The sequence below is a fragment of the Dreissena polymorpha genome, chromosome 7 (genome assembly GCF_020536995.1).
Source record: "Dreissena polymorpha isolate Duluth1 chromosome 7, UMN_Dpol_1.0, whole genome shotgun sequence".
Classification (NCBI taxonomy): Eukaryota; Metazoa; Mollusca; class Bivalvia; order Myida; family Dreissenidae; genus Dreissena; species Dreissena polymorpha.
Window position 1 is genome coordinate 79,694,574 of NC_068361.1, and position 12,895 is coordinate 79,707,468.

Genomic DNA, 12,895 nt, shown 5'->3' on the forward strand with positions numbered 1-12,895 from the left:
CCACACCAAATATATCAGATGTTCCGAGAAATTTGGCAAAAACTATTGCAGCGAGCGAAATATTCTTAAATTAATTTTCGATATAATCTGAGGCGAGCGCAAGGGCAGAAAGAAAAAGTTTTGTGTATATATTTGTTGGACACTTCTGCAAAACGCATTCAGCCGATCGAGTGCTGCTGGCACCGTTGTGTACTATTAACTCTTTAACGAACCATAAACAAGCCACGTCGTAAAATATGTAGACTTTACCACAATGATTTCAAAAAACAACACTATTCTGCCTTTTAAAAAATCGGATGCGGGGCAAATTGACCATGCGGACGCAAGACAAAAAAAAATCATTTTACGATGTTAAGATGCGATAAATCCGACGAACACCATATGAATTTGTTGTCGCCTTAATGATGAACGTCATTCATAGAAGAATGATAAGAATACAATCGCAAGTATGAAAACTCATTTCAATAAAAGCACTGAGTGCGACGTGGTCGTTCACTATTTCGTAATTCAGTGTTTTCACACCATGATTAGTAAAATAAATTAAAATAAAGAGAGTATTTTGCGCGATAACCTTCAGAAAAAAGCATGTCTGCAAAATTGTATCAATACTAAAAGTAAGTTTCCTGCCGTAAAGTTTTTTTAAGAACCTATTCTACATTTATGCACGATTTACACATATTTTATGTAGAAATGACATAGTTCGGCTGTTTTTCGGCCTTATCCCTTTTCAGTAGATGTCCACCGTGGCGTTGAAGAGTATTCCATTGAAGTTGAAGTTGAAGTATCGTTTTGGCGTGTTTACTGGTTTGAAGAAGGATTCCAACACGCCAAAACAAGAGCTACGCAAAGGGCGCTCAAAGTATGACATTTATAGTTGTTTGTAGATGTTAGCATGTTCGCGACCTTCGTAAAACCCACCAAGACGACAGAATTATATGGCAGAAAACGGCCCCCATAATATAGTGGAACACGAGTGTCGTTTATCTGTCTTATCTCAATAACTGTAGCCAATGTATTCAAAAGTTAATAAGAGAGATAATGAATACTCGCTTATGATTACAACACATTGTCTTTAATCCGTGTTGACATCTCACCTTTTACTGATGTTTCTAAATCATTAGTTATGGAAAGTATTCTATCTATGACGGGACGCGCCTAGTATGATTTGAATATTGAGATATTGATTCGAAATATCAAGATTGTGATTCTAAATTTCAAGATAATGATACGTACTATCGATATAATTATTTGCTTTATCGACATATTATTCGTAAGATCGAGATAATTATGCGTAATATCAAGCTTTTAATTCGTAATATCGAGATTAAGATTCGATATTACGAGATTATGATTCGGAATATAGAGATAATGATTCGTGATATCGAGATATTAATAAGTGATATCGAGATTATGATTCGTAATATCGAGAAAATAATTCGTAAGATCAAAATAAATATGCGTTTTATCGAGATAATGATTAGTATTCGTAATATCGAGATAATGATTGGCAATTCTGATACATTTTTTCGTGATCATTTAAAGCCAGCACATGTTATGACTATTTGTGATGTGTAAAAACAATAATAAAATAGAAACTAGATCATAATAGATAGCGCTATATTAGGACAAATTACATAATCTGAAGAACGATCAAGTTACTAGGACTATTTAAAATATAAATGTATAGGTTGTATATAATAAGATTTGCAGGCAGAAACAAATATTTTGTCAAATAATGGGTTCCTTTTTTGTCTTAAGATGAAAATATTGTTGTCGAACATAAGAAAATCACAATTTTCGTGGTCGGTCTCCTATAAACTTGCTTCGTCGAATCGTGATATTCAATTGCGTATGGTTCCAAATTAGGTAAGTTCTAAAATCCCACTTGTACGTGTTGATGGATGTATACTTCTTCTTACCATTAATTTAAGGTGAAAGCTATGTTCCGAATACATGAGTGATGAACTGGATTGTTTGCTTTTACGAATATGGTAAATGATTGCCTGCATGTACTTTTATGTCGACGTTATTGATAATTATATTACGAATGCAAGGTCTTTGTAAATATGATAGATTTTGGGATTTTGTTTGTATATATCTAACAGTAGGCATATCTCATGTAGATTATGTACATTGTCTTAAATATGGTGGCTTGGTTTTAACTAGGCCTTTGTAATTTACTATTACAACTACGTACGTAAACTATAGCAACGGTCAACATAAACATATACATGCAAAAAGACTGCTGTTCATTAACACATATTACCAGTGTTTGCGCCTACGCTGTAAAAGTATTCCATTTGGCAATAATATTGCCAGGGACGCATAATTTCGTTGCATGTTGCGTTCATGGGACGCAGAGAAAATAACAAAGTTAACGAATCAAAAGCTTAAAAATTAATTTCATAATAAATTAATAACATTTAATAAAAGACGTTTATACTTAAATAAGCAGGTGTTTTAATAACTGAAAAATTAATGCATGCTTAAAACTGGATATCAATATTGGGACGCAACGATACGAAATTAAATTCAGCATGTTTGTTACGCCTGGGTCCCAAGAACGCAGTGAAACATTTTGGAGAAATGCTGCCACTGATATTATATCTTTATTATACAAATACAGTACAAAACACTTTTTGTGTGATATTAATTCCGAGAGCAGCAAAGAAGGTTTTTGGTTCGGAACTGTTTTGCAGTTCTTGAGCCAAGTCCGTATCGTCTGTTTGCCTAAAATGTTGTGTTAATCAACATAATTCATTAACATGAAAAGTGTTCATAGTTGGGTGCGTCTTCTTACATGAATTACTCTACAAAAGTTCACGTTAATATACATGTACTATTAAAGCATTAGCGGCGATTGCATAATTTCGTTTTAGGCTTGCGACATCAAAGTCAAGTTTATTAAACGTTGCTACAAATATATTCACGTTCCCTTTTCTATATGCTTTCTGTAGAAATGATGCAAAAGGTGTTTGTCATCATTTTCGCCATCATTCTAGACGTCACTTCCGGAAGTAATATCTTACAGAAGAAGTTCCTGCTAGGTGAGAGAAATCTTTTTTATTGATTGTATGGTTGCGCAACATGGACATGGATTCGTTTATGTCGTTTTTTATGTCGTTACTTTGACTAAGCATCACAGATAAAGTCGTAGAAACGACATTAGTAGCTCGTGGAAACGACTAAGTTATTCGTGCGATTGATTTCGTCGCTCATCGGAACGCTGCAATTTTCTTTTGAAAAAGACGTAGAAGCTTATGGGAACGAATAGGTCATTGGTGGGGGAATAAAAAGTCGTGGGAATGAGACCAGTCATTTGTGGTAACGACATAATCAAAACCCATGTTCTTTTAAAGATGATTCAGGTGAAAAATGCAACTACCAATGGGGCATGTGCATTCGGGAGCTGACTGTGTTTAACTGAGGACTGTTTGAACTCACTTACAAAATGACTTACAAAATGGCGTCGTTTTGATGATTTTTCACCGAATAGTACTTGTAGTTTCACTCGGTAAGCCACTTTATATTTCATTAAAATAAATACTCCCTTTGAGTGTTTTAAAGAAAAAAAGAATGACGTGTAAAACCATCAAACATACTTCCAGAAGTTATAATGATGGTGTCACTTATAGTATCAGAATATATGAGCAGACCTGATAGTCGTCATTTTTTGCTGCACAGCAATATAACTCGACCCCAAAGTAATTCACACGAACGAGATATGCTGTCTACGAATACAATTTTGGGGTATTGTTGCCATTCGCAAATTATTTGCAATAAAAGAGAAGATTTTGGCGAAGATGGTAATTCTAAATATTTAAATATGACAAAATGGATAAAATATCCGACTGCTACGAGTAAAAATGTCAATGAAAATGAGAAATGCTACCCAAATTGTTTATCTAGTTCAGCGCTAGGAAAACGATTTCGGGACGGGTTCTATAAAAAAAATAGTATATATTAAGTTCAAATTAATAATACATATAATATGTGCGGTCGAATACTGTTGAGCTTTTTGGGAGCAAAGGTCTCAAAGAAAAATATATATGTGCAAAATCCAAATGACTCACCTCTTTAGGCTTCATTTTGACAGTTGTACTGAATATTTAATTATTTATGTATCTCGTGAAGCACAACGTATGATTTTAAGCGTATCCCTATTGGGGATTCAGAAGTTGGTTTCAGGGCGTGGTTTAGATAATGAAATAAAAAACAAAGGTTTTGTTGCTGTTGTTGTTGTTTCCCTTTTTAGTCGCATATCCACCAATCAAAATAGCTATGTCGTTACAACGTTTATCTAAGTTATTGGAATGAGTAACTAAATCGCGGTTACGAGTACACATTCAAAGGTCACATTTCTGCCAGCGTAGAATTACCTTAATAAGTTTTCATCTATTAATCAACACATAAACAGTTTACAGCTGAAGAAGCATATCGGCAATTTTCTAGCATGTTTAGATAGCATGTAAGGAATTTACAAGAAATACAGTCAAAAGAACATATGTGCATAAATCGTTGAACTTCTTAATAACACATACAGGTTATTTTGCCGTCTTTGTGCTTTTGGTCCCTAAATTTTTGAAAAGGTATGTCCCAAACTTTTCAAAATTGTGAAAAAAAGTAGTAGCAAATCTTTTAAAATTGTAAAGAAAGTGAGTGTTTCAAACTGTAAAAACGGCCAATGGCTCAAAAGTAAAAAAGACCCGACATAAAGCATACCTCTCAACTTCAGATGGCCAGGACAACAGTTGCGATTTCAACGCCGACACGCTGTGCTCCTGGCGCAACGTGCGCGATCTGAAAGCTGGAGAAATAAGCGACGATTTTGATTGGACGTTATATGGTGGCTCCACCCCCACTGACGACACGGGCCCCAGCTTTGATCACACAACCGGAACGGAAAAAGGTTTGGTGGCATGGGTACATAATCTTAGGTCATATGGTCATGTTTCCAGTATTGGTGACACGTGTTTCATCTTTTTAAAACAGTGTAACGGATTTGTTGTAAACTGTGTGCACTATTGTCACAGTTACATTTTCAATATCTACATCCTTTTCTATGTTTTTTTTATATTTCAATATCTACATTTTATTCTAGTTTGTTAACAATTTACTGTATTCATTGAAATACGGATATTGTGTTTCCTTTTATTCGGATACATGCCAATAAAACAACACGTAATTTCATGTACATTATGTCTCAAGCATAATTCGCCGCTGGTGGCAATATTCCTCTTTTTACATATATGGTACACACGAAAGAATAAAGCATTTTAAGCGATTGCTTCAAAATAGCACACACACAGTTTGGGGGTTATTATAACTATTGGGTTTCATTTGTTTACGTTTCATATCATTTTTCACTGTGATATTAACTGTGATACTATTCGATGTCATAAACAATTATTTGAGTCGCGTTCCAGATTAGCTTGTGCAGTCCGCACAGGCTAATCAGGGACGACACTTTCCGCTGTTTATGACATTTTTCGTAAAACTGAAGTTTCTTCTTAGCAAAAAAACAATTTAGGCGAAAAGTGCCGTCCCTGATTAGCCTGTGCGGACTGCACAGGCTAATCTGGGACGACACTTCACGCACATGCATTATGCCCAGTTTTTTCAGAACACGACTCATTTCATAACAACAACCATACAATTTTCCAAAACGTGTTGATAAAAAGCAATTAAACATTGGCATTAAATTTAATCCATCCATATCAAAATATGTAGAAATAATAAATCCAAATTTCCTCTGTTTAGGTAAGTATGCATTCATCGAATCAAGCGCCCCGAGAGTCCTGGGGGAAAGGGCATGGATGGAGAGCCCGGAGATACATTCGCTCGGGCAGTCGGTTGTCTGCTTCCGGTTCTGGTACCATAAGTTTGGGGACAAAATGGGCAACCTAAGTGTCTACCACCATAGCCATGGTCCCCGACCGGGAATCCTTGTCTGGAGTGACGTCACTGATCACGGGGACCGGTGGTTATCGGCGCAGGTTCCGTTGCCGGCCAATGTGAACTTCCGGGTCGGTAACTTAGTAGTTTCAGTAGTTTCAGTGTTCGCTTAGTACATCGACAATTGGTTAACGTGAATTAAATTGATGTTTAATCAATCAATTTTAAAGGGGCCTTTTCACAGATTTTGGCATCTTTTGAAGTTTGACATGAAATGCTTTTTATTGATAAATGTAAGCATTGGATACAAAAAGCTCCGGTAAAAAATCAAGAATAAAATTAAAAAAAGAAAAGAAAGGTTACCCTCAGCAGGGCTCGAACCACTGACCACTTTTTAAATGTGAGGAAACAGTAATACTGAACATTTACCATGCTCTAAAATAGCCACTATATGCATCTTTTGACGATTTAAAAACCTGAAAATTATAATTTGCAACGCGAAACGAATCAATAATTTGGAGAGTTCTGTTGTTTTCGTTATAGTTTGTGAAACTACGAGGATTGCTTATATCAAGTATAAAATACATCTGTCATTGGCGTCGCACTGATGTGTGGCGACTAGTATGTAATACGTTTTTTTTCGCTTATGGGAGGAGAAGTTATTTTACGGATCAATGTATAATTTTGTTGTCAGAATGTCTTGCATAGTGGTGATGTTTTGTGTAAATTAGTGTAAATAAGTACTGCGTGTGTGCCTATTACATTTACTACAACATTTATTGCCAATAATGCAATGCTAATTCTTTTAATTAATAACTGATCACAGGGACTGGGCAATAATAAAAGATCACAGGGACTGGGAAATACGCGAACCGGTGAAACTTTCTGGTTTTGTATAAAAACAAAACTTCTTTGTTCCACTATCCTAGCAACCACTTAGTTACTAATAAAGGCGTTAAAGAGCGCGAAGCGCGACACGTTTTATTAATTGTAATAATGAGTCTTGTTAAAGGAAGCAGCCGCTTATCAATGAGGAGAACCATCACATCACCCCAGTCTCATTACTATCAAGTCCTCATACAGGGTTGTTTTTTTAAGAACCACATATAGAAGGCCGCAGGCCTGACCCGTATTTTGCCAATGGTATGGACCCTTTGGTATGGACCTTTAACCCCGCTCACTATCCAGCGTTTAAACTTCAGGGTTTACATTTAAACCGACTATTAATAGCTTATTAATATCTAAGTAAGAAGATGATTTTTCAAGCGGTTCCGAAGTGTAGTGGTTACACGCTCACTTCACATGTGAGAGGCCCAATTTTCGAACCCCAGTCTCAATTATTTTATTTGTGTTCTAAGTTAACTTTTTGTTTTGATGTAAACATTTTAGTTTAAATAAATATGCTGTTTTATTGTAACCATTTTTTGTTTCTATTATGCCCATGGAATATATGTGTGAGAGGGTGGGGGGACGTAAACACATTAAAACTTTTACAGTGTTTTCATATCAATGAGTACTCAACCCCTATCGTAAATGAGCAACGTAAGAATAAGTTCAGAATCATCTCCCATTGAAGTTGAGAAAAATATGAAATTACGCTTACAAGGTAAAGCAGATTTTTTAAAACCTACACAGTTCTGTTCCATTAATAAAAACTGCACACGGATGCCAGTATAAAAAGGAAACCAATGTAAATAAAATTAACTATGAAATATTTGGGGGTTACAACACAAAATCATAGATAATGGTTATTTGGGGGTTATAACACAACATCATAGATAATGGTTATTTGGGGGTTATAACACAAAATCATAGATAATGGTTATACCAGTATCTTTTTCTATTTTTTTTTAAATTATCGGCAAATATATATATATTTACAGTAGAAAAAAATCGTTCCATGTAACTTCATTGAGTGCCTTTTACACTGAAATTCCCGACGCCCTATGATGCTTTGCATCAATACTTATCTTGTTGTATCAGGAATGATGGCCGAGTGGTCTAAGTGGTAGACGTTTTATTCCAGGACTCCAGAGATCAGTGGTTCGAGCCCTGATGAGGGTTACTTTATTTCTTTTTTTAATTTTATTCTTGATTTTTTACTGGAGCCTTGAAGATCCAATGTTTACATTAATCAATATGAAGCATTTAATGTCAAACTTCAAAATATGCCAAAATCTGTGAAAATGTCCTTTAAAAAAATCAAGGTCAACACGGCATGTTACATGAACTTCGGTCGGCTCAATTGATATGCAGTATTTTTTTAAGAAAGGGAAGATCCCCAATGTGTGTAGGGCACCAGGTCAAAGATCTGTGTCATATTACTTGTAAAATAGTAAAATGCAATGTGTCTACGCTGGATATCTAGGGAACACTTGATCACCCGAATATAATGATGCTTTCTTGAGAAGACCAAAGACACACAACAGGTGTACGGGCTATTGGTCCGGCGGTATTTTACCATGATATTAGTTTTTCTATTAAGACCATTTTGCTTACGCAAGGTATCAAGTGAAGGCTTTGTTCGGCGATCATTTCAGTCAAAACGCTGGTTACTCGGGAAATCTTTCTATTAAGGTCAACCAGTACGGTCAGGGGTCAAGATGACATACACACATGTTTACCGGACGCTTTAACGTATGCTAATATAAATCATTATGGGTCTTTAGGAAATTAAAACCTCTAAAAAATTACAAAGTTCAGTGACACAGGTACATGGCCTAAATACTTATTTTAAAATAATCTCGAAACAATCGCTCAGCAACTTCACTGCAAGTCAGGACAGAAAAACAAAATTGTTTTTTACGTCTCTGTCCATTAAAGGGGCCTTTTCACAGATTTTGGCATTTTTTTTAACTTATTCATTAAATGCTTTATATTGATAAATGTAAACATTGGATCATAAAAGCTCCAGTAAAAAATCAAGAAAAAAAGATAAAAAAAGGAAAAGAACAATGCCCGGAGCAGGTTTCGAACCAGTGACCCCTGGAGTCCTGCCAGAGTCCTGAAGTAAAAACGCTTTAGCCTACTGAGCTATTCCGCCGAGTACACATTTTCAATGTATTTTATACGTAATATAAGCAATCTTCGTAGTTTCACAAAATTTAACGACAAAAACAGAACTCTCCAAATTATTCAATCGTTTCGCGTTGCAACGCTTAATAATGTTTAGGTTTTAAAATCGTTAAAAGATGCATATAATGGCTATATTAGAGCATGGTTAATGTTCAGTATTACTGTTTCCTCACAAATATCATAACTAAAACGAAAACTTACGAATCTGAAACAACTTTTTTCAATTTTGTCAATTTACCAAAGCGTGAAAAGATCCCTTTAAAATGTCTATTAAATATTTTGTGGATGCCAGTCGTGTAACCCACAGGTTATATATTCTTATTTTAATAATTATTTAAATCTCTTACTTTCCATCTTTCGAAGATCATCTTGGAAGGTGTCATAGGTGACGGATACCTCGGGGATATAGCCGTCGACGACGTAAGCGTCGGTAATGGATACTGTTTGGTTACACCGCCGGAAGCGTCTCGGAGCAACGTCACTCCTCCACCCGTGACATCAGCGCCGTCCCCAAGTAGCCGGAAGTTTACATTGATATGAGACGCAATCGTTTGAACTATGAATTTGTAATGATCTAGATCGCATGGAAGAAAAACATATATATTAAAGAACCATAAATATCTGAAAACAAACAATTCAAGCAGTCAGTTTTCAGAAAGTTCCACAGTAAACTTAACAAATGTTGTTTAACGAATAGTATTACACAAATTTGCTACTTTAAAGCGGAGTAAAAATTATTTTAACCAACATTGGTCGTATCTTGTCATACATCTAGCAAACAATGAAGCTACGACCATATTTTAGCTTACAACTAATAAACATTAACAATATAAGTATTCCTTCAAAAAAGAAACGTGATACACTATGTGGAAACTTATATAATTACTTAATATAATTTGAATAACTGTTGCTTCTTAGCGATTGCTCTTCCTCAACATAGTCATGTGACTTGAATTTAAATTGAGAATGAAATACGTATAACATGTAAACAACAGGCACTCGGCATTAGCTACTACCCCCTTCCCAAAACTCTCAAAATTGTCCATTAATAATAAAAAATAAAATGACAAAAATTTTGGTCTAAAAAATATTTTTTTACTTATATATGTTACATATATATATATATATATATATATATATATATATATATATATATATATATATATATATATATATATATATATATATATATATATATATATATATATATATTATATATATATATATATATATATATAAGTAAAACAAAATTTTGTCGACGAACTTTTTTTGTCATGGGGGGTAGTAGCTAATGCCGAGTGCATGTGGGGTAATCAGAACAGCTCCCTCGGTCAAACGTTTACACACCAACCAAAATATGATTTATTTCCACAGTTGACGGCACGTGGGGAATATGGACCACGTGGTCAGTGTGTTCGGTGTCGTGCGGTGCAGGAAACCAGTCTAGGTCAAGGTCGTGTGACTTTCGAGCGGGGGTTAGACACGGGGCCGATTGCCTGGGGGACAGCACGGAAAATAGGACTTGCAACACGGTTCCTTGTCCAGGTTGTTTTATATATTTGAGTTTGTTTGTTTTTAATTATTTTGTGACGTTTAACATTTGTTCATTCAGAGGTAGGTATAACTGCGCAGATTGGGCCCGCCGAGGAGATCTTAACCCATTTATGCCTAGTGGACTCTCCTATCCTTCTAAACTAGATCAATTTATTTCCAAAATTAGGGATGTCTAGTATATTTATTTCTATATTTAGAATATTTCTTACAGAAATTCCTTTCAGCAAACAGCGCAGACTCTGATGAGACGCCACATCATGCGGCGTCTCATCTGGGTCTACGCTGTTTGCCAAGGCCTTTTTTCTAGACACTAGGTATAAATGGGTTAAGCTTCCATATCTCTTACCCAGCAAATGCCGTTTAGATTATTGTTTGATTACGACACGTGCATATTTGCAATCCCGCTAAGGTGTTTTAATTACAGTTAGTGACTTACATATGGGGTTATTTGGTATGTGTTTTATTTAGTTGGATGACATAATGGAATTATCGGATTGATGTTAACTTCCGTATTGCCGTTAAATGAATTAGATTGACCCGATTAGATTAGTGTGTTAGGGGATGAACTTGCTCTATGTAATGAATAACATTTATTTAAAAGAACTACCTTGGCATGACAGTTACAGGGTGCAGGATCACGTGAATTTGTAGGTTTTCCCAATTTAACGTTACTGGATTAAACGGACCGGTTAGTGGTGCTTTTTGCCCAATAGCGTTTTAAAACAATTTTTCTTAAGAATGTTAACTAGTGCATAATAGACTTTTATGCTGTTTATGGCAATGTGTAATACACCAATGGAAATGTGTAATACACCAAAATTACTTTATCTAATAAGCATGTGTTCTTGATCAAAAATTCAATTTTTACTAGATTCATGTATACGGCTATGCATCAGGCAAGGTGAAATTTTGTCACCGCTTTCGAGGACTTATTCTTATACCTTAAGATATCGACACAAACTGCCAGAAAAACTGTCTTTTATGCACTTAAGATTTTTGCAAATGTATTTTAATAACTTGAGATGTTTGCAAAAATAAATTTCTTAACGGTGTGTTTACATTCTGTCCAGCCCGTGTGTGAGTCCCTGAAAACCCGTTGATTCTGCACCCTGGTTAAGGTCTACAGGAGAGGTTGGACGTATTTTATTAAAGTCACGTGACTCTTGTCATGTATAGGAGTCCTGGGTATATTCGTTTAACTGAATAAAATATATTGTTCTATGAAAAGTTTATAAACTTTGTCGAGTTGAGTTAATAACAAAATAAATTTCAATTAACAAGTCGAATTGTGTGATTGGTGGAATTGGTTGTCTTTATTCGCGTGACGTAACATCGAGCGCAATGACGTCCGAAGATAATTGTTCGTTTCCTGCTACGCTTTTGTTATTAACAGAACACTCAAATATTAAGATTTTCTATTCTAAATAAAACGCGTTTTCTCCATACCATATTTTGTTTTGTTTGCCGTTAAAAAAAAGAAATCGATTGTTTAAGTTGTCGCTAACGTTTGTTTCAATGTCAGAATGTTCAAGTCTAATTGTATCTGCACTCACAAACCTACGCAGTTCGATACACGGTTTCCAAATTACTTTGCATGTATATATCGCTTAATGAAAGGGATCTGAAATGCATTCCACTCTTTGTACTTTATCCATGATTCTGAATACATAGGACCGATGTTTGAAGACCATCACATTCCCCCTTCAAAGAATGTAGGGACACTGAACAACAAAACCTTAATTACAAAAAACAAAAACAAAATTGTTTTGTATAAGTAGTTGTTATTCAATGATTCAACGTAATGTTTTTGCTTTCAAATAGTCGACAAGTCAGAGTTTTTTTAAACTTCCTACATTTTTATTTGTTTTTTTTTTGTCAGTGTTTTCGTTGCTTTTCGTTACAATTAGTAACGCAACACATGTTTTATTGAGACACAATTCTCGCGTTTATTGTTGTTTTACCTATGTCGGTGCTACAATTCAAATAGCGTCTCTCTGATTACTCCAATCAAATGCATTCTATGGATAAGTTTTAACATATAAATCTAAGCTCGATTGCATCCAAAGCCTAATGCTTACTTAAAACGCTCTCGGGTCCGTTTCCTGGGACTAAAATCAGTGCCTGGTGTCTATGGAGGATATTTAAAGAACATTCCTACAGTGGGTATCAAACACGTGACCTCGCGGTCGCTAGGCGGACACCATATCCACTACACCACGGCGCCATATGTTCTATGAATTGAGTCTTGTTCTCAGAAAACTGGGCATAATGCATGTGCGTGAAGTGTCGTCCCAGATTAGTCTGTGCAGTCCGCACAGGCTAATCATGGACGACACTTTCCGCTTAAACTATATCTTGGGTAAAAAGGTAC

At 35.4% G+C, this 12,895-nt stretch overlaps 1 protein-coding gene across 21 annotated transcripts in view; it reads left to right on the plus strand.

Annotated features, from left to right (window-relative positions):
• The first annotated feature begins 486 nt into the window (after positions 1-486).
• Positions 487-12,895, plus strand: part of LOC127839330 (A disintegrin and metalloproteinase with thrombospondin motifs adt-1-like) — a 288,676-nt gene continuing 276,267 nt past the window's right edge. For 20 of the 21 annotated variants that reach the window (XM_052367634.1, XM_052367642.1, XM_052367639.1 and 17 more), the window contains exons 1-6: positions 1,885-1,991; positions 2,958-3,047; positions 4,736-4,909; positions 5,761-6,026; positions 9,334-9,484; positions 10,345-10,515. In XM_052367634.1, the coding sequence (XP_052223594.1) occupies positions 1,961-1,991; positions 2,958-3,047; positions 4,736-4,909; positions 5,761-6,026; positions 9,334-9,484; positions 10,345-10,515 (883 nt within the window). In that variant the 5' untranslated portion in view covers positions 1,885-1,960. Of the gene's footprint in view, positions 615-734; positions 860-1,884; positions 1,992-2,957; positions 3,048-4,735; positions 4,910-5,760; positions 6,027-9,333; positions 9,485-10,344; positions 10,516-12,895 lie in introns of those variants that run through there. The other variant, XM_052367635.1, reaches the window with a different exon arrangement.